This window comes from Microcebus murinus, chromosome 24, assembly GCF_040939455.1.
Source record: "Microcebus murinus isolate Inina chromosome 24, M.murinus_Inina_mat1.0, whole genome shotgun sequence".
NCBI classification, from domain to species: domain Eukaryota; kingdom Metazoa; phylum Chordata; class Mammalia; order Primates; family Cheirogaleidae; genus Microcebus; species Microcebus murinus.
Window position 1 is genome coordinate 19226235 of NC_134127.1, and position 23364 is coordinate 19249598.

The 23364-nt window shown below is 58.9% G+C and overlaps 2 protein-coding genes across 6 annotated transcripts; one reads left to right on the top strand and one right to left on the bottom strand.

The window, feature by feature from the left end:
- Window positions 1-2465: 2465 nt before the first annotated feature.
- FHIP2B (FHF complex subunit HOOK interacting protein 2B) lies at window positions 2466-15155 on the top strand. 4 transcript variants are annotated; one of them, XR_012914731.1, is made up of 18 exons: window positions 2466-2598; window positions 6325-6403; window positions 8162-8334; window positions 8839-8943; window positions 9034-9156; window positions 9317-9562; window positions 9671-9867; window positions 10179-10287; window positions 10502-10578; window positions 10939-11128; window positions 11664-11809; window positions 11918-12046; window positions 12197-12287; window positions 12455-12598; window positions 12934-13074; window positions 13285-13385; window positions 13548-13954; window positions 14721-15155. XR_012914731.1 is itself a non-coding variant. In XM_012739253.3 (17 exons), exons 1-17 carry the CDS (start codon window positions 2554-2556, stop codon window positions 13684-13686), a joined length of 2235 nt encoding a protein of 744 aa, XP_012594707.1. In that variant the 5' UTR covers window positions 2476-2553; the 3' UTR covers window positions 13687-14384. The 4 variants fall into 4 exon arrangements, 2 of the variants coding, with proteins under 2 accessions (XP_012594707.1, XP_075853506.1); XR_012914732.1 differs by having other exon boundaries at window positions 9674-9867; XM_012739253.3 differs by lacking the exon at window positions 14721-15155 and having other exon boundaries at window positions 2476-2598; window positions 13548-14384.
- Window positions 15156-16523: 1368 nt separating this feature from the next.
- Window positions 16524-18919, bottom strand: NUDT18 (nudix hydrolase 18). Of its 2 annotated transcripts, none has more exons than XM_012739256.3 (3): window positions 18707-18919; window positions 17690-17903; window positions 16524-17470 (listed from the first exon to the last, which is right to left on the bottom strand). In XM_012739256.3, the coding sequence occupies exons 1-3, from the start codon at window positions 18866-18868 to the stop codon at window positions 16875-16877; spliced, it is 972 nt and encodes a 323-aa protein (XP_012594710.1). In that variant the 5' UTR covers window positions 18869-18919; the 3' UTR covers window positions 16524-16874. The 2 variants fall into 2 exon arrangements, with proteins under 2 accessions (XP_012594710.1, XP_075853507.1); XM_075997392.1 differs by lacking the exon at window positions 18707-18919 and adding an exon at window positions 17991-18645.
- Between the last annotated feature and the right edge of the window lie 4445 nt (window positions 18920-23364).

A 23364-nucleotide genomic window follows, 5' to 3' on the forward strand; every position in this document is an offset into this window, starting at 1 on the left:
CAGTGAATGTTTACAGGGTTACCCTGTCCTGCGCATTGGGGACACAGTGGTGACAAGGCCAGCATGCCCCTTGTCTTCATCGACCTTCCAGGCTGTTGGGGAAAATGTCAAGGTCATTGAGTACCAAGGGGTGCTAAAGGTGGTATTTGATCAGCTAAATGGGAAATGTCTGTGGTGGGAGCAGATTGGATGCTAAGTCCTAAAGGATTTTAAGTTCCTGAAAATTTCGAGTGGCTCAGAGTAGAGCTCTCTGTTCCTAAATCAAAGCCTTACGGAGAGTCTCACAGTACCTCGGCCTCATGACACACACAGATGCAAAACCTGGGAGATTATTTAGCACCGTCGCTTTCAAACCTTTTTAGTAGCAAACCTTTTTTTAAGAAAATTAAACTTAATTAGTCATTAGAATGCATTTATAAGTTGAATTTTACAGTTTATTAAGAAATCATTCAATGGGAACAAGGAAGCTGTTTGACAAATTTAAAATGTTAAGTCGGAGGTTATAGATGACAGTCGCACTTTTATCAAATGCAGGAGCTAATTTATTATTGTATTGAGTTGCAGTATTGGGGAAATCCTGCTTCAGATAGGTAGTGACACAATTGTGGTGGTTTAAAAAGTGATGGAATTCAGTCACATTGGAGGGCAGTGACGACAGCCCTCTCCTTGAATCTGGACTTAGTGCCTTGCTCATTTAAAACATCTTACCCTGAAATAGTCTTCAATTCTTCATTTAACCTGATAGGAGAATTTAAAGGTCTTCCCCCAAATGGACTAACCTGGCAGCAGAATTTAATAGTATATCAGTGGTCTCTAACGCTTTGGGCATAGAACACATATGGTATGTACATTGACTTTTATGAGAGTTTTTAAAATAACATTTGAAAAATTAAGTCAAATAAAATGCCACAAACTCCTGGTGCACTTTCATTATCCCCTAGAGTTCCTTGGGACATGATGAGGGGAAAAAGCTGATTCTGTCCATGCAGCCTGCTGCCTCACCTGTGAGGAGCCAGGCTGGGAAAAAGTACAGCGTGTGGACGGGAACTTGACCTCTCAACTCTAGGTTGCTGCTCTAAGGTGCTTCCTGATACACAAGTCAGGCTTTTTTCTTTCCTTTATTCTCAGACATTGTGGCCTAACAGCTTGTAATTCTGTGCAGGGAGCTACTTCTGCTTCCCTAGTGGGCCTTTGATTCCTTGTCCTCCCGCCGTGAGACACCAGTGATTAGCAGAAACACATTTTGGAGAACCATCCTCAGCCCTGGGAGGATCTCTTTCTACTCCTGGGGGTGCAGGTGGTGGTGGCAGCTACAAGGCCCACCCCTCCATCCCTGGCTTTGCACATTCCAGGGAGCACTGCTCTTGTCGCAGGCTCTGCCAAGGCATAATTTCTCAGGGTGTGCCTCTACATGGAGACCCGCCTTCTGCTTCTTTCCTTGATGTGGCTGGAAGTGTCAAAGTGGGCTCCTTGCGGGTTCCTCTGGAGCGGCGCGCGTTGCCGTGGAACACAATGGAGCCACATGTGCAGTTTCACGATTTCGGGTAGCCACTTACAAAAGGTAAAAAGCAGCCACTGAAATTAATTTTAACAACACACTTTAACCCAATACACCGAAAAATATTTCCACGTGTAATTAATATAAAATATGGTTAGTGAGTTACTTAACATTCTTCCTTTCCTTACACTGTCTTCCAAATCCGCGGTGCACCTGGCACTGCACAGGTCGGTGGGGACCAGCACATTCCAGGAGCTCAGAGCCACGCGGCCGGGGACCACCGCGCCGGACAGGTGGGGCGCCGAGACTTACAGAGCCCACGAAACTCCATTCAGGGGGAATTCTAATTCCCCTCGACTTTCTCCCGGCCCACTCTCAGGCCTTGCGCTCGCGGCCCCAGGATCCGCAGGGTGTCCCAGCGGGACTGGACTCGGGACCGGACCCGCTCCCCGCCGCGCTCTTCTCAGTCCAGGACATTTCCCGCTGCCCCTTCCCCGACCCGGCAGAGCCCAACGCGGGCCCAGCGACCAGGGGGCGGGGCGGCCGGCCGGGGGCGGGGCGACTGGTCAAAGGGCGGGGCGACCGGTCAGAGGGCGGGGCGGCAGGCCGGGGGCGGGGCGACCGGTCAGAGGGCGGGGCGGCAGGCCGGGGGCGGGGCGACCGGTCAGAGGGCGGTGCGGACGGTGGGGGGCGGGGCGGCCGGTCAGAGGGCGGGGCGGCAGGCCGGGGGCGGGGCGACCGGTCAGAGGGCGGTGCGGACGGTTGGGGGCGGGGCGACCGGTCAAAGGGCGGGGCGACAGGTCGGGGGCGGGGCGACCGGTCAGAGGGCTGTGCGGACGGCCAGGGGGCGGGGCGACCAGTCAGAGGGCGGTGCGGACGGTCGGGGGCGGGGCTACCGGTCAGAGGGCTGTGCGGACGGCCAGGGGGCGGGGCGACAGGCCGGGGGCGGGGCGGAAGACCCGGCCCCGCCTCCCTGCCGCGCCGCGGGCCGCCGGGCCTCCTACTCCAGCGAGAGCGCCGCCGCCGCCGCCCGGGAGCGGGGCCGCGCCGCCATCATGCTGAGCCGGCTCGGGGCGCTGCTGCAGGAGGCCGTGGGGGCGGTGAGGCGGGGCAGGCCCGGCAGGCCGGGCGGGCGCCGCGCGGGCTAGGCCGGAGGGGCGGGCGCGGAGCCGGGCAGCCACGGGCGGGCGGGCGCCCTCGGGCAGGGGACCCCGGGCCGCAGCGCCCCTTTCCCGGGCCTCGCGCGCCCGGCCGCGCCCCTCCGGCGCAGCACACCTCGCTTCCTCCCGCTGCACCCCCAGATCCCTCTAGGCCGTCCCCCCTTCCCGGAGCCCGCTGCCCAGGTGGCTTCCGGTTTGTGGTTCCTGCGCGCCAGAGTCGCTCCGGGTTCCCGAACTCTTCTCTGCCAGAGCGCTCCCTTGTCACCCAATAGTTTCCTCCTCGCCCCCTCCCCCAGCCTCTGGTAGCTCCCTCCTTCCCCTCGCTCCTCCCTTCCTCGTCACCTGGGCTTAAAAACAGCTGCCCCTTCCCCTGGTTCTGAGCTCCCAGACAGCCCCGAGCCTTGCTCGGTGCAGGGCGCCCTCCCGCTCGCGTCCGGTCCCGACAGGTCCGGTCCGGAGAAGGGGGAAGGCCCGGGGCACGGGTGGGTGGGCGTCTAGCCGGAGGAGATAGCCTCCCACTGGGTGCAAATGAGTGTCCAGCTGGTATCTCACTCTCAGAGCCAAACTGACCTGGAGGCAGGGAGAGGCCAGCCCGTGGCGGGGCCTGGGTGGCTGTGTCGGGAAGCGTGTATTGATTTTTCATATTCCATCAGAGTTTGTGTTTTCGCTGTTTTCAGGTGGGGCTGAGGGCTGTGGTCCGAGGCAGCCCATTTCATTCAGGGGTAAAAGTGCAGTTTAGGTAGGGTGGGGGGTATGGCCTCTGTTTAAAGCATCCCAGACAAGAACCTGTCTGCAAAGTTAATTCTTTTGTGTCATGGTATACACCCGCCTCCTAATTGATGAGTTGAGTGTATCAGATTTTCTCAGCAGGAACAACCTGGGGTTTCACCCCACCCCATGCCCAAATCAGAGTTCATTATGACAACGAACAGACTCAGCCTTAAGCAAACTTGTGAAGAAAGTAAAAACTACCCCCTCCACCTCTTCACTTTCCCCCAGCCCTGCTCTTCCCCAGCCCTGGGCCAGGGCCTTGGAGCATCCAGGCAGGGAGGGGTTCCAAAATGATCTCTCCTTCCCCTCTTCTCTGTCCCCAGACTGTGATCTGATAAACTAATTCATACCTCTGAGGAATGCTTCATTTAGGGACAGGCAAATAATTCCTCAAAGAATTCTTCTCAAAGAAGAGTGAATTTCTGATGCTTCCAATGCAGGAAGTCCATGCAGGAGGAGATGTTGGCAGTAGAGAGAAACTTTTTTAGGCAGGTGGTCTTGGGTCCCTCAGTAAACAGCACGTAAACCATGTCCTGGAAGTGTGGCTGGCCCTGTGTGATCAGGGAGATGGCATCCCTCTTTTCTGCTACCCCCAGGTCTCGGTTCTGGGTCTTTTCCCAGGCTGGGCCAGCAAGTAAAATTGTGACTCCAGCAAGTCCACTGGCTCCTCATTAGGGAGGAAGAGTGTGCCTTTCTGCTCTCTTCTGTCCAAACAGACTAGGAATCCTGGCACTTCTTTTAAGAAATCATACTATCTTTAAAGAGAAATTGTTTGGTACAATTTCTCTTATTAGCAGTTACAGGAGCTGGGCATAGAGTAAGGTAAAGATTAGTCCCTTATGAAATCAGCTCTCAAACAGCCTGTGCCGGCCAACCTGCCTTTCTCCTGTGTCTCCTGGTCTTACTGGAGCATTCTTTTTGGTTAAAGCCCAGCTCAAGGTTTTTGGAGACTATAAACCAATTTCAAGGCTAGATAAGACCCCATCACAGAAGTTGCAAGGTAAGTGCCCTGCTGGCCAAGGGTCAGAGGGCTTTCCAAGACAAGGATCTATGGAAAGCATGTCTTCAGGAGTTTGTTGAGACGTGCAGGCAGAGATATAAAACACAGACACCACCGCTCCACCTCCACCACGCACCCTCAGGGAGCTCACAATCTAGCAGAAGAGGCTACTGCTTAGCCCAACAATAGCAGTATCACATGGAATGTGATAAGAGGTGGTCAATCCACAGTGGATAGAATATTTGGAATGACTGTGGGCAGTGCCACTTTGGGAAGGGCCTTGGCCCTTATAACTAACTTTGAAAGAGGGCAAGATTGCCTGCAGCCACTCCTCCCTGCTACCAGGACCTTCTAAGCATTCTTCTGTCTTTGTCTCCTCTCCTGCCCTCCACTGCCAGATGAATTTTTCTAAAATACTGCTCAGAAGGTGTCACTGACCTGCTCCCTGCAAAAAGCTGTCGGGACTTGGCTTGTCATAGGAGGCCCCGAGAACTCATCAGCCCGTCCTTTCCCCAGACACACTTTGCAGAGTTCCTTCTGGAGTGGAATGTCTCCCTTCTCTTGTTGAAATCTGACCCAGTTCTTCAAGTTTTAGTTGAAATGTGACTTCAGTGAAGTCTTCCCTGTTCTAACCTGTTAAAGGTGACCCCTGTTTTCTGAGAGGTCACTTTCCACTCTCCTGCAGCCTCACGCTATCTCCTTGGAGTTCATTTAGTCATGTGGTGCGGTTTCATATCCTTTCCTCCACAGCCCACCTCTGTAGCGTCCAGCGCAGTGTCTTGCACATAGCTGGCGCCACAGGCGTGACCTAATGAGTAGATGCTGAGCTCTGTGGTGCAGTGAAGTGTGGGGTCAGAGAGGGGTGTGGCCAGCAAGACCCCTGGAGAGGGCTTGCCAGATCGGCTGGCCCCTCGCTGGACCACACTGAGACCTCTCCGGATCTAGACAAGTTAGGGGGCTACAGGGCCCCCTGGGAAGAAGAGTGGCCCAAGCAAAGACCTCGAAATAGAAATGGGCACCTGTGAGTAGAGATGATTTGGTCAGGCATTTTTCTCCTGCAAATACTTACTCTGCAAGGAAAGATAAGGCATGGCTTTTTTTCTTCAAATAAGGTTTCAGGGCAAGTGGTTGTTCTCAGTTCAAGGCCAGGTCCAGCCAGTGTGCAGGTGGACAGAGCACTTAGGAAAAGTAGGGAGGTTAGGGGTTTGCTCAGACCAGAATCAGAGTTGCCCAGGCTGATAAGACGGAGCCAGCAGAGGAGGTGGCAGAAGCAGCACTGGCCAAGTAGGAGTGAAGGCTGCGCAGCCCGGGGCCTCGGGCGCCAGGTGAAAGCACATTGCAAGTAAAGCACTTGTCATGCTGTCAGCACAGTGTCATGCTGTTACTGGTAGTGGCCTTGAACTCAGTTTTTGTAGACTCTCAGATTGAGAGGGACCAGAGAGCCGCATCCCTGCCCTGCTTTCGATCTGTATCATTTGCGTTATTCTTTTGGGGGTGCTCTCCTGTGTTCCTGTATGTGCCTCGATTGTGGCATAACCATGTTGTATTGAAGTGATCTGTTTCTGTGTCTGTTTCCCCCACTAATATTCTTAGCTCCTCTGGGACAGGATCATAACAATGACATGTGGCAGGAAAATAGCATTTCCAGGAGGGAGGGGTATCTAGGGAGAGGTGCGGGGAGATCCTTCGTGAGACATGGGGACGATGCCAATGCTTCCTGGGGAACATGTGTAACTCTACCCTTTGAAAACCAGGGAGCACAGTGTCTCCCCGGTGCGTAGCACTGACCTGACACTTAGCAGACACGTGGCATGTCCATTCCCACAAGGACCTGTGGCAGTGGGCTCCGTGGTCATTGTAGCCCCACTGAGGTGGTGTCTCTGCTCTCTCTGCAGCGGGAGCCCAGCATTGACCTGCTGCAGGCCTTCGTGGAGCACTGGAAAGGCATCACACATTACTACATCGAAAGCACAGGTGGGGCCAGGTCCTCCCCAGCCCAGGGACCCTGGAGGGGCTGGAGAGGAAGGTGTAGTTTCCTGGGAAGGTGACACTCACTGTCCAGGAGTTCAGAGTTGGGTTGAGCTCATGGAGACAGGGAATCAGATAGGTGGGAGGAAGACCTAGAGGCCTGGCCACCTCTGTTCCTAATCGCTGAGTTGCTGGCCCCACCCTGACCTTTTGAGGGAGGGGCTGGGTAAGGAGGAGTGGGCACGGGAGATTGGGGGACTCACTGGCCTGACTGAGCAAGACAGAGGTGGCTCTACTTGCCCCAGCTTCCAGCCTCCAGGCCTTAAGTCCCCAAATGTTTGTGCCTAGAGTGTACTGATGAAAAGAAAACTTTAACAAATTCCCCTATCCCTTGAACCAATTTAGGGGCATTTCCCTCGTAGAGATCTGGGATAGGAAGAGAACAATACCCAGAGTGTGCACCATGCCTGGGTCCTTCTCCCCAAGCTGACACCCCAGAGAGCCAAAGCCTTGGGTCATCTGGGCCCATGAGGATGCTCGCTGAGGGGGCAGAATCTGATTGGCTGCTTTGTAGGCAGTGTGCCAGCATTGGTGGATACAGGCTGGTTGCCAGGTAACTGTATCCTGCATCCCTGGCTTCCCACTTCCGGGAGTCCAGGGGTTTGCTCCCAGCCTACCCTTTCCTAAAGGCTTTATTTCCAGCTTGAGCCAGTCCAAGAAATTAAAAAGTGACCTTGGACACTCTGAGGGACCCTCTGAGAGTTCTGTTCCAGCAGGTTTCTCAGTCTTGGCATGGCTGACGTTGGGACTGGATCTTTGTCATGGGAGACTATCCTATGTGGTGTGATCTGTTTAGCAGCAGTTCTGGCCTCTACCCACTAGGTGCCAGTAGCGCCTCCCTCAATTGTGACAACCATAAATATTTCCAGACATTGCCTAATGTTCCCTGGGGGGCAAAATCGCCCCCCCCCCCAGTTAAGAATCACCCGTTTACACTAAAGATTTCTCAAAGAGAGTTTCAGTCTATCAGGAGAGTGGGACGAGATCCCAGAACTGATTCAGATTCACGTGGGGCTTCACCTGGATCTAATCCTTTAATTTCCAGACCAGAGGTGTCGGAAATGGGGGAGATAAGTCACCTTGCTCAAGCACCTATGCCTTAGAGAAAAGCTAGGGGGTGCTCCAAGGCCAGTCCCAAAGTACCAACACTTGGATTAAGAAACACACTGTACCTGGGGACTGACTACAACAGCCCCACAAGGTCACTTCCCTATCAGGGCCTGGGCACAGGGGAGCAGGTTTGGGTCAGAACTGGGGGTGGTTCTTTTTCTGCTTTTCAATGATTCTTTTTCTGCTTTGTGAAAAACCAGAGTGGTGCCTGTTTTTCTGGGTGTAAGAGGGACCTACACAGGCTCCAAGTGTTCCCTCCCAGGCAGCTGCTGGATAGGGCTCCTGAGTGACACGACAGACCCCGGGGCCCACAACCAAGTGTCCCTGTCCCGGGTATGGGACAGAGGCTGCCACCCTCTGATGGGGGTGCACTCATTCTCAGAGGGCTGCGTCCCAGGCCTCATCCCAAAGGACATTGATGTTTTTAAATACAGAGGCACCCGCCATAGCCTTCTGTTTCCTGGCTGTCCTCAGCCCCTCCACCTGCCTCCCCGACAGGCCTTCTCACTGCTGGGCTTTGGCAGGAGGGTGCAGTGGTCAAGCCGGGATGCCCCGGCTCAGCCTGCTCACACTCGTCTCCGGACTCCCGCCTAGATGAAAACACACCGGCCAAGAAAACAGATATTCCCTGGCGGCTGAAGCAGATGCTGGACATCCTGGTGTACGAGGAGAGGCAGCAGGCGGCCGTGGGTGAGGCAGGGCCCTGCCTGGAGTACCTGCTGCAGCACAAGATCCTGGAGACGCTGTGCACGCTGGGCAAGGCTGAGGTGGGCAGGCCGAGGGTGGCCCTGGAACCTCCTGGCAGGGACACTGGATCCCAGGCTTGTCTACCTGTGCACCTCCCAGTGCTCACACCAAGGGAGGGGCCAGAAGGGGGACAGAGGATGTGGCTGTCTCCCTTAGAGCAGCAGCCCATCACCTCCCAGGGGAATTCACTCCACAAAGATGCACTGAGCTCCTGCCACGTGCCAGGCTGTGTTGTAGACGCAGGGGATGCGGCACCAAGAATCCTGGCGGGGGAGGGGCAGGATCATTGGGTAGTATGTTCAGTGGTGACCCGGAAATGGAGGAAAATGAGGCAGGAAGGGGTTTGGGAGCACTAGGGAGGCTGGTTTCTAGCACCGTGGCAAGGGGTGGAGGCCTTGTGGAGGAGGTGCCCCCCCAACCCTGAAAGGGGAACCTGAGCCAGGTGGCTCTCTGGGGGAGAAGCATTCTGGGCAGTGGCCAAGCATGGCCTGGTCTTCTGACGAGGCCTCTGTTCCCGACCCCAGTATCCGCCTGGCATGCGGCAGCAGGTGTTCCAGTTCTTCAGCAAGGTGCTGGCCCAGGTGCAGCACCCGCTGCTGCACTACCTCAGCGTCCACCGGCCCGTGCAGGTGAGGCCCGGGAGCCACCAGTGTCTGGGCACGAGGCCCCCTTTTCCCTGCCGCCCATTCCCTTCTGTTTGTATCCTGCTCCCCTTCCAGAAACTTCTCCGCCTCGGCGGGACGGTTCCTGGGTCCTTAACAGAAAAGGAGGAGGTGCAGTTCACCACCGTCCTCTGCTCCAAGATCCAGCAGGATCCGGAGCTGCTCGCCTACATCCTGGAAGTATGCACACCCCCTCAGGATGGGGGAGGGCAGGACCCCAGGTGCCAGCCAGGGAGGCGCTTAGACTGCCCCCCAGCCGGCCCACCCACCCTGCATTCCCGATGGGGGCCCCAGGGAATGGCGTCCACTGTGACCCGGCCTCATCCCACCTTCCCCGCAGGGTAAAAAGACCATAGGCAGGAAGAAGGCACCCAGAGACTCCACCGCCCTGCCGAGGGACACAGCCGGCCACAGGGACAAAGACCACTCCCACAGCAGTGCTCCTTCCAGGGGTACCCAGCGGGACGGGGAGCTATCTGGGGCCCAGGCCTCAAACAGCCACCTGCCTGCTGAGACCGAGGAGCCGGACTGTGGGACTGGGGAGAGCAACCTGATCACCTCCCTGCTTGGCCTGTGCAAGAGCAAGGTGCCGGCTGCAGAGAGTGGAGGCTGGGCGCCGGGAGGGGTGGGGTGGTCACTGGGAGGCTGCTGGGGGCTCAGATTCATGTTCCTGAAGTCACACCCTACTCCCTAGAAGAGTCGGGTGGTGCTGAAGGCCCAGGAGAACCTGCTGCTCCTGGTAAGTGTGGCCTCCCAGGCGGCTGCCACCTACCTGGTGCAGAGCAGCCCCTGTTGTCCTGTGATCGCCGAGCACCTGTGCCAGCTGTACCAGTCCCTGCCTGCCTTCCTCGACCCTGCAGACATTGCCGCCTTGGAGGGCATCAGCTGGAGGTGGGTCCTTAGCCAGGGGAGGTGGGCAGCACCCTCGGTGGCAGGAAGCCCTGCCTGTCTCCTGGTGGCCAGCTCCTCTGGTGTTCCAGGTGGGCTGGGGACCCCGCTGGCCACCCTCTTCCTGAGGTTGCAGCTGATCCCCAAGGGCCTCTCGCCCTCCAGGCAAGCATCGCTCTTGCTGCCTCTGACCACAAAGCCCCCAAGAGAACTGACCCCTAGCCACGGAATTTCTGTGGGGGAGGGCGGAAGGGCCCCACTTCCAGGACATCCTTGAGGAAGACCTCAAAGCCCCTCCCTCCCTCTCCCTGCAGGCTGCCCAGCGCCCCGTCTGATGAGGGTTCCTTCCCTGGCAAGGAGGCCCTGGCTGCCTTCCTGGGCTGGTTTGATTACTGTGACCACCTTATCACAGAGGCACACGCGGTGAGCGGGGCGGGTGTGGACGGGGCTCCCCTACGCTGCTCCCTCACTGTCTTGTCTCGGGGATGCTGGGAAACATGGGGTCTGGGAGCCGAGCAGCACCCTGGGGTAGCCAGGCCCCTCTACTGGCTCAGGCTTGCACAAGGACACGGTTGTTTCTCAGTGGAAGATCGTGGTGGGTATAAAACACCTTGATGACATGCTTCCTGGCACCCAGGTGGTGGCGGATGCCCTGGCCAAGGCTGTGGCCGAGAAGCTGTTTGTGGAGAGCCTGCAGCCACAGCTCCTGCACGTGTAAGCGTGTGCCCCGTTCCCTTGGGTGCAGCCATGGTCTGGATCAAACTGCCTGCCAAGCCCCTTCCTGTCCCTAAGGCCAGGGACCTCCTTGTCCAGAGTCACCTCTGTGGACTCCACCAGTAACGTTTGCCGGGCCTGCCCCTGCCCCTGCCGTGCACAAGGCTCTGAGCTTAGCCTCGGGCTAAGCAGAGGCCTCCCACCCTTCAGGACCCCTGTAGGGACAGGGAAGTGACAGGAGGCACGCTAGCCAAAGATGTAAGGAACCAGGAAAGGGCTCCGCCCCGCCATCACCCGCTGCCCGCTCCTGCGCTGCTGCCCCAGCCTGGCTCTGAGCGCCGGGCCTCCCTGTCCCCGCAGGTCTGAGCAGAGCATCCTGACCTCCACCGCCCTCCTCACCGCCATGCTGCGCCAGCTCCGCTCCCCCGCGCTGCTGAGAGAGGCCGTGGCTTTCCTCCTGGGCACGGACCCGCAGCCCGAAGGCCCCGAGGACAACCCCCGCGCCCTGTGTGCCCACCTCATCCGGCACTGCGACCACCTCTCCGACGAGGTGCGGCGGGAGGGGCGCCTCTCTGCTCACCCCCCACCTTCACAAAGGCATTTCCAGAACGCTCCCTCCCATTCTCATTAGCTTTCCCAGGTGATTCTGCCTCTGAGGCATTCAACCCCACAAAACGGCGACACAGAGGTCGGTAGCCAGGCTGTCTTTGTCACACGTTAATGTTCTGTGGTCGCATCCTTTGTGTGACGCTGTGTATTTTGCAAACTGCGTTTATATTCACTTGGCTTGTGTGAGGCTTACAACCACTCTGTGAGGGGAGTGAGGCTGAGGCTCCCATTTTTCAGACGTGGAAACTGAGCCACAGGAAGCCAGTTGGCTTGCTGAGGCCGCACATCAAATCAGTCGCACAGCGGGGACCACCCCGACTTCCTGGTTCCTAGGCCAACACCCACCCACTCTCCCAAGCCTGCCAGCGTTGCCCCGGCCGGCCGAGGGAGGCCTTGTCTTACGCGGGCCACCAGGTCCAGGGTCGCTCGGGGCCGGGTGGGGCAGGGCCGTCCTGCTGACCCACGTCTGGCCGCAGATCAGCATCGCCACGCTGCGGCTGTTCGAGGAGCTGCTCCAGAAGCCCCACGAGTGGATCCTCCACAGCCTGATCCTGCGCCACCTCGAGGGCCGCCTGTATGTGGCCCGGGGCTCGCCGGAGCCTGAGAACTATGAGGACACCCTGTAAGTGAGACCCGGCCCCACGGGACCCAGTCCAGCCCTGAGCACAGCTACACTCCGTGTCTCTGTTCATTCATTCATTGGCGCTGTGCTGCTCTGCCCCGGCCACAGAGATCTGGAGGAAGACCCCTACTTCACAGACGGCTTCCTCGGTCCCGGCTTGCAGCCCTCCGCGAAGCCTCGCCCAGCGCCCGCCCCCAACGCAGACGGCAAAACGGCAGTGACGGAGATCGTGAACAGGTGGGGAGCGGGTTAGGCAGTTGCAGCCCCTTGCGTTTGTTCTGTCTTTGGCCACAGCCTTGATGGGGTCTGGCCAGGGTGGAAGACGGGGTCCAGCGAGCAGGGGAAGCCCAGGGGGCACGCTTCCACACCTGGCCTCCTGTCTCTCAGCTTCCTCTGCCTGGTCCCCGAGGAAGCCAAGACCTCAGCTTTCCTGGAGGAGACAGGCTATGACACGTACGTCCACGATGCCTACGGCCTGGTGAGTGTCGGCCGCTGCCAGCTCCCATTTCTTGGGCTGATAAACTCCGTGTTTGATTGCCTGTCCAAGGACCACCCCCCAAGCCCATCCCTCCTGCCCAGGGTCCCCCCATCTGCCGCCTCCTCCTGACCGCTCGGCCCTCTTTCCCCTCTCCCTTCCTGTCTCAGTTCCAGGAGTGCAGCTCCCGCGTCGCCTCCTGGTGCTGGCCTCTGGGTCCCACACCCTTGGACCCCCACGAGCCCGAACTGCCTTTCTTCGAGGGCCACTTTCTCCGAGTGCTGTTTGACCGCATGTCCCGGATTTTGGATCAGGTAGCCCACAGGCCGGGGCCCACAGGAGGACTCCAGGCTGGTGCCTTCGGAGTCCTTAGGGAGAGCAGGGGCTGACCACGGGGTCGACCCCTCCTGGGTTCTCCAGCCCCACGATGGCTCCCACCCCCCTTCCCCGGGCGGGAAGCCCCATCTCGCCTCTGCTCCACACGCCCTAACACGTTCTGGCCCTCAGCCCCATGGAATCCATGACACACACACATCACGTGAGCCTCCCACCCCCGCACACGTTCACACCGGCCAGGCGCCTTGCTGGGGGAGTGCGAAAAAGCTCCCACCCTGCCAACCCTCGGCTTTGTCCACCGTGTTCCCTACAGCCATACAGCCTGAACCTGCAGGTGACCTCAGTCCTGTCCCGGCTCGCCCTCTTCCCCCACCCCCACATCCACGAGTACCTCCTGGATCCGTATGTCAGCCTGGCCCCCGGCTGCAGGAGCCTGTTCTCCGTGCTCGTCAGGGTGAGGGCGACTGTGCCCCATGGGGGCTGGGGGGGCGAGAAAGAAGGGGCACAGGGCAGGGTGGTTGGGGGCTGGAGGAGTGGGCACCCTTGCCAGTGCCAGAGCAAGCACAGATCCGCACCCTCCCCACCCGCCACAGCGTGGCAAGGCCAGGGTACCCTGATGCAGCGTCTCTGGCCCCTTCTTAGTCCTATGTGGTTCCCGTTCTAGGTGATTGGGGACTTGATGCAGAGAATTCAGAGGGTCCCCCAGTTCCCAGGCAAACTGCTCCTGGTGCGCAAGCAGCTGATGGGCCAGGTCCCTGGGGAGCAGTAAGTACCGAGGGGAACGGGTGCCAGGAGAAAGAAGCCTTGGGGTGGGCAGGCAGAAGACGCCTTTGGCCGGGGAGGGGTCCAGCCTTGCGGACACTGGGCTGTCACTCTGGGTGCACTCCCATCACCTCCCAGCGTGGCCCCTGTGCTGTCCCCCCGCAGGCTGGACCACCAGACCCTCCTTCAGGGCGTGGTGGTGCTGGAGGAATTCTGCAAGGAGCTGGCCGCCATCGCTTTCGTCAAGTTTCCCCCACGTGGTCCTCACCTGAACCTGTCCCCACCCCCGGAAGGGCAAGTCTGAGCCAGGAGCAGGATGGTGGTAGACTGCTGTCCACACCTCTGCCCCAGAGCTGCCTCCCGCCTGGCACTGCCGCCGCACCCTCCCCACTGGGGCTCTGGCTCTCAGGCTCGCTCACGGAGACCTGGAACTGTTGAGCGCACCGGCCTGGGTTTGGTGTTGTTTCAGAGAGTAGGCCTCCAAGGTACCCGGTGCCCAGGAGCCAAAGAGATGGCTCCCCAGGCAGCATGGTGTCCTCGAGGCCTTCTCAGAGGAGCTGGGTGGTGGCCAGGTGAGCGCCCACACCCTCACGTGCTGTGTGCCTGAGCCCCTCTGTACTGGCCATTTGTGGCCAGGGCCAAAACCTGTGACTCGATTCCCAGGCAGAAGGGGCGGGGAGGGAGCTGATGGCTCCAAGGCTGGTCGGAACCCGGGCCAGAGAGATGGGGCCAGGAGCCCTGTCTGTCACATTAGGAACCCTGGAAGCTGCTGAGACTTGACGTTTTTTCCCTGCCTTCTTGACTTGGCCCGTGGAGATGGCGCAGTGAAGGGGACAGTCGGGGAAGCCCCTCTTCCTGCTCTGCCTCCTGGAGACTGTTGCAAATTCCCAGCCTCCTCATGGCAAGTGCCCAAAGCATGCTCCGCGCCCAGGCGGGGGCAGCTGTTAATGAGAACCTTGCTGCAGCTGCAGCCAGGGCGGGAGAGGGCCTGGGGAGCCGGGGGCCAGGCTACGGCTCCAGCTGGTTTCTCTCTGGCGCCTTCTGAACCCGTCTCGGCAGGTCCGCAACACCTGGGCAGAGAGGTCAGAGACCAGGGAGGCCGGGCCTTGCCCTCTGCCGCCTGCCCAGCGCCCGGTGTTCTCAAGGCATGCCCTTCCAGGGGAGCAAGGGAGCTTGGGGTCCAGATGAGGGCCGGCTGCCCCCGACTCCAGGCCCTGAGGCCCGGCCTGGCGGGGAGGGGCCGAGGCGCAGGCAGCCAGATCTGCTGTTGTTCTCCCTGCGTGCCCTCCATGGCAGGGGCTGCTACCCCACCCGGCCCAAATCTGTCTCGACCTGCAGGCACACACGGGCAGCGCCAGCCATTACCTCACAGCGGGACTGCAGTTGCTGGCTCCGCTCCTGGGCAAGGAGGAGCAGGCCAGAGCTCCTTTCGCTTCCTTTTCCTGCCCATGCGGCTTTTGGAAGCCGGGCGCAGGTTGCCAAGAGGTGACATGAAAGAGGAGGGAACTCAGTGACCTCTGCCTCTCCCGCATTCCTCCCAGCGGGGGAGGACTTCGCTGCTGCACGGCACACCGTGCGCATGTGTGTGCACGCACGTGGGTGTCGGTCTGGACAGGGGAGCGGATCTCAGTGGGTGGATTGCGTCTGGACTCTTAGAATCATAAAGCACTCGAGGGGCTGCAATTCACAGACCGTCCCCTCTCCTCAGCGCACTTTGGTGTTTGCACAGTGTCTTCCCAGACAGCACAGCAATAAATGGCGTGATTATGTGGACACGGTGGCTCTGTTCTCCATGCTTTGTGTCCTGCTGCCCAGGGCTCCACTGCTAATTTGGGCCCATCTTCCCCTCCACCCCCCAAGGAAGACAAATTAAGTTCTTTTTCCAGCACTGGGGGGTGGTGGTAAACAGACAGGCTCTGGCAGTGCAAATCTGACGTTCCTCAGTGCCTGCCAGGAACCAGACTCTTGGCCGGGCAACGCTGTTTCTGCTCGGCTCACCTACAACTGCGCGCCTGCTAGCCTTGGACACGCCAGGAGGGGACGGCCCATGTGGCTGCATCTGTGTGCACGTCCCTTTTGACTTGTTTATGTTGCGTGTTGTACGGCTTGACTTGTAAACAGTGGGCCTAATGTTGAACAGACTTTGTCCTTGGATATGTGTGGAGGGGTGGTGGCATACTCCCAGGGAGTCACCCAGAGGACTCCAAGGCAGGGCAAGCTGTGAACTTGGAGGAGAACGGGCCAGCCAGTGGCTCTTAGCTCAAGCATGTCGGGGTCACTGGGTTGCTTTGTAAAACACCAATGCCCAACCCCACCATTTAAATCTATGTCACTCAGGGTGGGCCCAGAGCTAATGCTAAAGCTCCCCAGGTGATCCTAATGTGCATCCAGGGTTGGAAGCTTCTAGTGGGAGCAAATATCATTGCCCATCTGAGGGATTACCCACAGGCAGAAGTGAACCAAATAAAAGGGTTTGGTTCCATCATTTGCAAGATGTTTGTCCTTGGAGGGGAGGAGGATTCCTTGCCTCCAGGGGCCAGCAAGACAAGGTGGCAGCCAGGAGAGGCAGGGGGAGGGGGCTGGGAAGAGGCCCTGCAGGGCTGGAGTGTAGACCCGTAGCAGGGAAGCCACCCAAGCGTTTCCCTGCACAGAATCAGAAATCTGTGCTGTAGTCGCCGTGATGAGCACACAGTCTATTTTCTTCATTTCCTTTGGTTTTCCCTTAAATTGTAGTGAAGTTCTTTTATTATTAATACAAAAACATCCTGCTATGACTCAGCTGGGCTGAAGGGAAATGAAGAAAAGGTTTGGTTGGGCTTAGGCTGAGGCTGTGAAAAGGCAGAGGTGCAGGGGTGGTCAGAGCCAGGGAGGCCCAGGGAGACAGGAGTGGGCCGGTGTCCCCACCTCCTGTCCCACCTGAAGCTCCCCGGGGGTCCCCACTGCCCCATGTTGGAGCATTCAGAGCTATGTGGTCCCTCACAGTCATGCCCCGCCCCACAGGCGAGGTAGAGACAGCCCCAGCCCCAGCAGGCTGGCCCTGCCACTCTGTCTGGGACAGGCCTGGCTGGCTGTTGGTGGCTGAAGGGCCTGCCCCCCCCCCAGCTTCCTCCCCACAGAGACATTTAGGCAGGAAAGGCAAGGTGAGCAACACCTATTTACTCAGCAAGGTGCCCTCCAGGTTCTAAGTGCCTGGCAAGACCAGGACATACGCCTTTACCAAGGTGGGCACAGAAAGAGATAAGCAGATGACATCTGGGGTTCAGAGAACTCCCCATCCTCATCCCCTTAGTGAGAAGACTCAGTGTGTCCCCACGGCAATCAGGCCTGTGCTTTGGACTCGCTCAGTTAAAGGCACAGTCCCTTGTGGTGCAACGTAGGGGTCTGCTCTGCAGAACCCCCATTCCCAAGGCAACAAGGTCCAAGATCACCAGCCTCCTGCCTCCCTCAAAGGGAAGCATGGCTGCCCAGCTCCCGGCTCCTGCTGCCACCTTCCTATCTGTTCACTGGGACAACGGAGGATTCCTGAAGCCGCTGTAGGAGCTGGCTTTGGAGGTCTTCCTCCACCACCTTCCACCAAGAGAAGTTCTCACCCCGGACCTTTGGGGGCTCATCCTGGATACCTGGGTTCCGAAAAGCCACGGTCACCAGCACATTCAGACAAATGCCATCTGTACGGTCTCTGCCCAGGTGCTGCAGTCCCAGCAATCCCTTGGTCTCCACTGCCAAGTGGTGCAGGGTCAGACACTCCTGCAACAGGCGCAGGACAGCCATCTTGATGCCGCCCCTCTGCTCCATGGGGGTGAGACCACAGGCGGTGACAGGCAAGTGAGGCATGCCCACGGTGCCCACCAACACCCACACCGTCTGCACGCTGGTAAAGGTGGCCACAAGCCGCTGGCAGACCACACTGCAGGGAAGCTCCTGGGGCAGAATGAAGGGGTGCCTGGCTCGATGGCGGTACTGGGCAGCCAGCTCAATCAAGTGCAGGATGTCCTGGGCCCGCAGCGGTGTGGGCAGGGAGGCCCGAGGGTACCAGGCAGCCTGCAGGGACTCCGCATCTGCCTCCTTGGGAGTCTTGAGAATTCCACCTAGGGGAGATTCAGGGGATGGGGGGAGGGCCGGCGTTGAGAGAAGTGGGGGTCTGGCTGAGTAAACAGAGACCCCCTGACCTAGTGGGGAGGCTCTGGGCCCTCGAGCCCGAATCTGCTTGTGCCAGCCCGTACCAGCCAGAGGATGAGCTGGGAGGACCAGCTGGGAGGAGAGGTGTACACTGGCCCACGCTCACACTGCCACCAGGTGGGCTGTACCTGTGGGGTGAGCGAGGAACGAGAAGCGGATCCAGGAGGGGCCCCGCTCCTCCACAGACAGCAGCGTCAAGGGCTCGCAGTGCAGCCCGGCCTCCTCCTTCACCTCCCGCTGCAGCGCCTCCACGATGGTCTCACCAGGCTCCATTCTCCCTGCGGGCAGGTACCACGACCCCCGGCACTCTCTCTTGGCCTCCTGGATCAGTAGCACCTCATCCTGAGGGGAGACAGGGGGTCTTCACCGCCCACCTCGGCCGGCCCAGGGCTAGGGAAGGCTGCTAGCTGAGCTCCCAGACCAACAGACCTTCCCTGGCGCTGGGGCTTGGTCTCCACAACTCCCTTCCTCCCCGGAGAACTGCCCCGTCGTGGCTGGGGCTGCAGCCATCTCCTCTGCCATTCCTCCTCACAAAGGGGTGGAGATTCCGGGTGTGGGAGATTAGGCCCCAGAGTGAGGGTTACCCTGTGTCCTGCACGGAGTCGTGTCAGCATGTGTGACAGTGTATCTCGGCCTCCATCGTGGTTTACATACTGCTTGTGGTCAGTGCTCACGCTAGAGTCTGGGTTTTCAAATATGACCCTCCCCTGTATAACCCTGCCCTAGGGCCCTGGCCCTTTCTAGCTCTTACTACACCGAGGAGCACACGGATGGGCACCCAAGGCCTGAGGATAAGCCAGGGTTGTGCCGTGGCTCCCCGTGGGGCCCTGGACGGACATTCACGAGCGCCCTCTCCGCGCCCAGCACTCTGCTAGACTCGGGAAAGGAAGAGGAATACAACAGCCCTCTTCGCAAGGAATGAGGCCTGGTGGGATGAGAAAAACAGGCGCCCGGGCCTCAGTTTCCTCATCGATGCATCGGGACACTCGCAGGGCACAGATGCAAGAGTAAAGGGGAGTGCTTTGCAAAACTGGGAAGCGCCACGCACACAGCCGGCCGCGGTGGCTGTGGCCGTTAGGGCTCCTGTGCGCTCCGGGGCTGGCTGCGCGCTCCCGAGCCCCGGCGGCCGGCGGCCGGACGCTCACCTGCTCGTTGAGGAACACGGCCAGCACCACGTAGCTGACGTTCTTCCGCAGCCGCACCGGCGCCAGCGCCTCCCCGGCCGGCCCCGAGTCACAGCCCTGCACGAGCAGCCCCCGGCCCCCCAGCACTGCCGCCAGCGCCCCCGCCAGCCCCTCCGAGGTCATCGGGTCGCCTGCGAGGCGGCGGGCCGGGCCCCCGCAGGCCGGCCGAGCACAGCGGGACGCGTCGCGGGCGAGCGTGGGGCCCGGCGCCCCTGCCCCTGCCCCTGCCCTGCGGCCGCGGCCAGGCACGGTCGCCAACGCGGAAGCGCCCGGAGAGCCCTGGCCGCTGATAGGCTGCGGCCCGCCGCGGCCTCCCTGGATTGGTCCGCGGCGCCACCGAGGGGGCGTGGCCAGCCCGTCACGGGGTGGGCGCCTGGCCGAGGCCCTGAGCTGGCCAGCACAGCGTGCGCCCCCGAGTTGGTCCTCTTTCGCTCGCCCTCGGGGCGCCTCCCCGCTGCCGGCCTCGCTCGTGCCCCCTGCACGCACTTGCCCGCTCGGGTTCCGACGGTGGCGTCATCCCGCCTGCAGGGTGCGTTGAGCCGCGGTGACAGCGACGGTGACGTCACGAGACCGATGACGTCACGGGGCCCGGGCCGCCCCTTGGACCCACTGTCCCGCTTTTGTCATAAACATATACGACTGCATTAACGGAGATGATCACTTCCCCTGTAACTTTCTTCTTCGCTAAAAATGTACCAAATGTCACGTGACCAGAGGGACATAAACCCCTGCCTTGGAAGGGAGGCTGCTCCAGTCGGGAAGAGGGACACAGACGTCTGATGGAGGGAGCTGAGGGTTGTAGGCTAAGTGCTAAATGATTGGTTTGGGCGGGAAGAGTGACAGGTGCTCAGAGGAGGGAGGTGGCAAGCCTGGGGAGGGAGGAGGCGTGGGGCGAGAGGGCTGAGATTAGCCAGCCCACCCTCATCACTGTCCCCCTGCCCACGGCATTTCCCACGCAGCTTCCAGGCCGTCTCTGCTGCAGACGTGAGCCCTCGGAGGGCCGGGTGGTGCCCGGTGTCCTCGCCCTCGCACCCAGCACGCAGCGCCTGGCGGCGGAGAGCAGGGTGTGGGCTGTTTTGTCGAGCTCCTGCTTCTCTCCCAGCCTGACCTTTCCTCCTCAGAGCCTCCCTTAACCTCCTCTCAGGACGGAACGCAGGGCCAGCTGGAAGGAATCTGCCAGCCAAGCCTAGTCTGGGCACCCCCGCCTCCAGGAGGGCTCCCCTTCCCTCTTCCCACCTGCTGCTCTGCACACCTCCCTTTGGGGGCAGGGGACAGTGGCACGGTGGTGTGGACAGAGCACAAGAACTTGGAGCCAGACATGGGCCGCTGCAGCTTGCTCTGTGGCCCTGGGTAAGTGTGGGCCTCAGTTTCCTCATCTGTAGAATGTGGTCATAACAGCTCTTCTTTTACAGGGCTGTCAAAAATGCAAGACATTCAGGGAGGAGCTGGGTGGACTGTCCAGTGTTGGACACCGTCACCAGGCAGCCCTCCACCCTCCGGGCTGGGCCCTCTCCGCCGCAGCTCTTGGTGCTGCAGGAAGGCCCATCCTCATGGAATGTGCCCACGGAGCTGCCTGAGCGCCAGACTTGACTCTCAGGAATTCCAGCAACACCAGATAGGCCTCTTTAGGCCCTTGTCACGTTGGGATTCTGACTGCAGGTTCCCCGGAGGCAGGGCCCTGGGTTAATCATGGGGGGCCTGGGAGGGCCCACGGTGTTGGAGGCACTTGCCGAACACGCTGGTGGGCCAGGCCCTATCCTAGACCCCCCACCTCCCAAACACCTGTGCTCCCTGGGGCTGAGAGTCAGGACTCCCGGCTGCAGAGCAGCTTGTCAACATATTTGCTGTATGTGTTTAGCCCTCAGTTTTCCCATCTGTGAAGTGGGGGCAGATTCCTTTCTGCCTCCCGGGGATGATTTGAGCGAGAGTGAGGTCATGTCTGGGCAGGGTTCTGAGAGCTTCAGAGGCGCCTAAGGTAAACACCAGAAGGCCTGGAACGGCCAAGACTGCAACAACCACAGCTCCACTCCCCTGTCTGCCCCCGGGGAAAGCGCTCCTCCCTGTCGAGTGGGCCTGATCGCCCCTGCGGTGAGCGGGGTGTGAGGCAACAGAACACGCCAGAAGCCCCTTGTAAACTGTGAAGGGGTGTGCCCAGCCCTTCCCGCGGTACGGAGGAGACAACAAGAAGCAGACTTTCTCAGGGCCTGGGGAAGGAGAGAGCAGCGGTCAGACAGAGGCTGGAGGGACAGCAGCCAAGGAGGGAGGGAAATGGATGGGAGCGCCAAGGTCTCCGTCACATCTGCGGTGTGCCCTCCAGTCCCACAGAGGGAAGCGCACAGCCGGCGTGGCTGGCCGCAGGGCGCGGTGGACGACGGGAGTGAACTGACTGCTCCCAGCACCCATGGGAGCGGAGCCCGAGCCAGACGATTTGGGGCATGTGCGAGCACATGTGCGTGTGAGCGTGTGAGCAGGGAGGCCTAGGGTAGGCAGCCTCAGGGACCGGGACCAGGCCCGGGACAGACAGGCAGGGTGGGGCAAGGGTGTCTGTGATGCTAGAGTCGTTTATGGAGCAGCAAGGCTGGTCTCTTGACAAAGGAGGAAGGGTAAGGAGGGCAGAGCCCAGGCTGCAGGGGAGGGGGGAGGGCTGGCTGCAGGCTGGGCTCTGCCACCGGCTCTGAGTGACCCTGGGACAGCCACATGTACCCTCTAGGCCAGCTGTCCAACTCAGGCATTGCTGGATCCTGGAACAGAAAAGGACGTTAACAGAACTGGCGAAATGCCAGTGAAGCCCACTGCTTCATTAATAATGTCACGTCCGTGTTAATTTTGCAGTTTTGATAAAGGTACCCTGGTGTTACGTAAGATGTTCACATTAGGGGAAGCTGGGTGAAGGATGATTGGGAACTCTCTGTGCTATCTTTGTGACTTGGCTGTAAATCTAAAAGGATTTCAAAATTAAAATGTCTGAGAATTTCAACAGAAAAGGAAAAGAAGGCATTGAATATGCACACCCCACGCTCACTTCCGCCTCTGCGAGTTGTGTGTCTGGGATATCTGGGCCAGACAGAGGGGGCTGGAGGCAGAGGGTGGCCAATGAGCTGGTGGCCCTGGGAGAAGCAGGGGCCCAAGGGCCTCCAGGGGGAATTAAAAGTGCCACCAAGTGCTCCAAGCTGAATCTCAGGGCCAGTGTCCACCTGGTCTGGCCGCATTCCCAGGTCCAGTCCTGGAACACTCGAATGTTGGTCCACTTGCTATTTATAGTCAGACCGGACACGGCCTCAAGGGTGCTGTGACCCACCTGGAAGGGAGAAGGGGAAGAGGGGACCCAGTGACTGTGCCATCCCTGCCCCCACTGCACAAAATGAAGAGCGCCATCTTCCCACCCGAAGGACCCCATATATTGGGTTCTGGGGTGGCACAGAGACAGTTCTAGAAGGTGAAGCGTAGGTAGAAATGGGTCATTCAGTGCTACTTGGAACACGATCAGCTGTAAAGTGCATACTTCGGAAGGAGGAGGGCAAGCTATCTTTAAACTCCATTAAGAGCTAAGACCATAAAGTAAACGGGGTGGCCTGAGTGAGAACACTTGGTTCGAATCCCAGTCTGCCACTACAATGCTGTGTGACCTTGGGTAACTGACTTGAACCCCAGCCTTCCTGTTTCTTCTTCTGTAAAATGGAAATAAATCGTGTCTACCTCAAAATAGTGAGCAAGGGATTAAATGAGATCATTTCAATGACAGGGATTAAATGAGATAAGTTAAATGAAAACAGTTGCACAGCAAAAATATAGGAGTTCTCTAATTTTTCTTTTCTTTTTTTATCCCATAAAAAAGTCAAAATAACTGAGCTATCCAAACAATGAAGGAATCTACATTTTTTTTTCAACAAAGGATGGTTATGTAAGTCATGGCAAAGCTACTTAATGGCTACAGGCTGGCATTTAAAATGAAGGTGCAAAGACAGTAGCAGGGAAAATGACTACAATACAGTGTTAAAAGAAAGAAACCAAAGCCAAGGCACCCCAATCCAGCCATGTGTACTGTAGATCCTAGGAGAAGATTCTAGAAGGAAAGGCACCAAAATACTCTTAGTGGTTGGGGCCCAGCGAGTGGAGAGGGGCTTGCAGGTGATTTTCTTTTTTTCTAAATGTTCGGAAAGTATTTTTACATTTTATAATAAAAATTTTTATTTAATAAAAAATATTCCCCAAACCACAGCAGAAACAATTAGGCATGACAAGAGCTGGGGCATGGTTTGTGTGGGTCTGGGATACACAGGGAAGGGGAGAGGGCAGAGTCCCACCTGAGGGCTGTGGGCGTTGGAAGGGACAGGAGGGAGGTTGGCTGTCTGGGGCAGTGAGGCTCATCCTGGGGTGGCTGGATGGGCCTGGCACCAGCCATGGCCACCAAGGGCAGACGGGCTGGGCAGGGGCTCTCGTGGGCCACACTCCTGGATGTCTAGGTCAAGGCAGATGGCAGAGATGGGGTAGCCTGGTGTTTTCGGGGAGGGGTGGGCGCTGGGATCTCTGCAGGCTGATGCCAATGCCACACAGGGAGGCCCCTTCACCGTTGTGTGCCACCACTCTGCAGGGCCCACCTGCTGCCGCAGTCAGGAGCA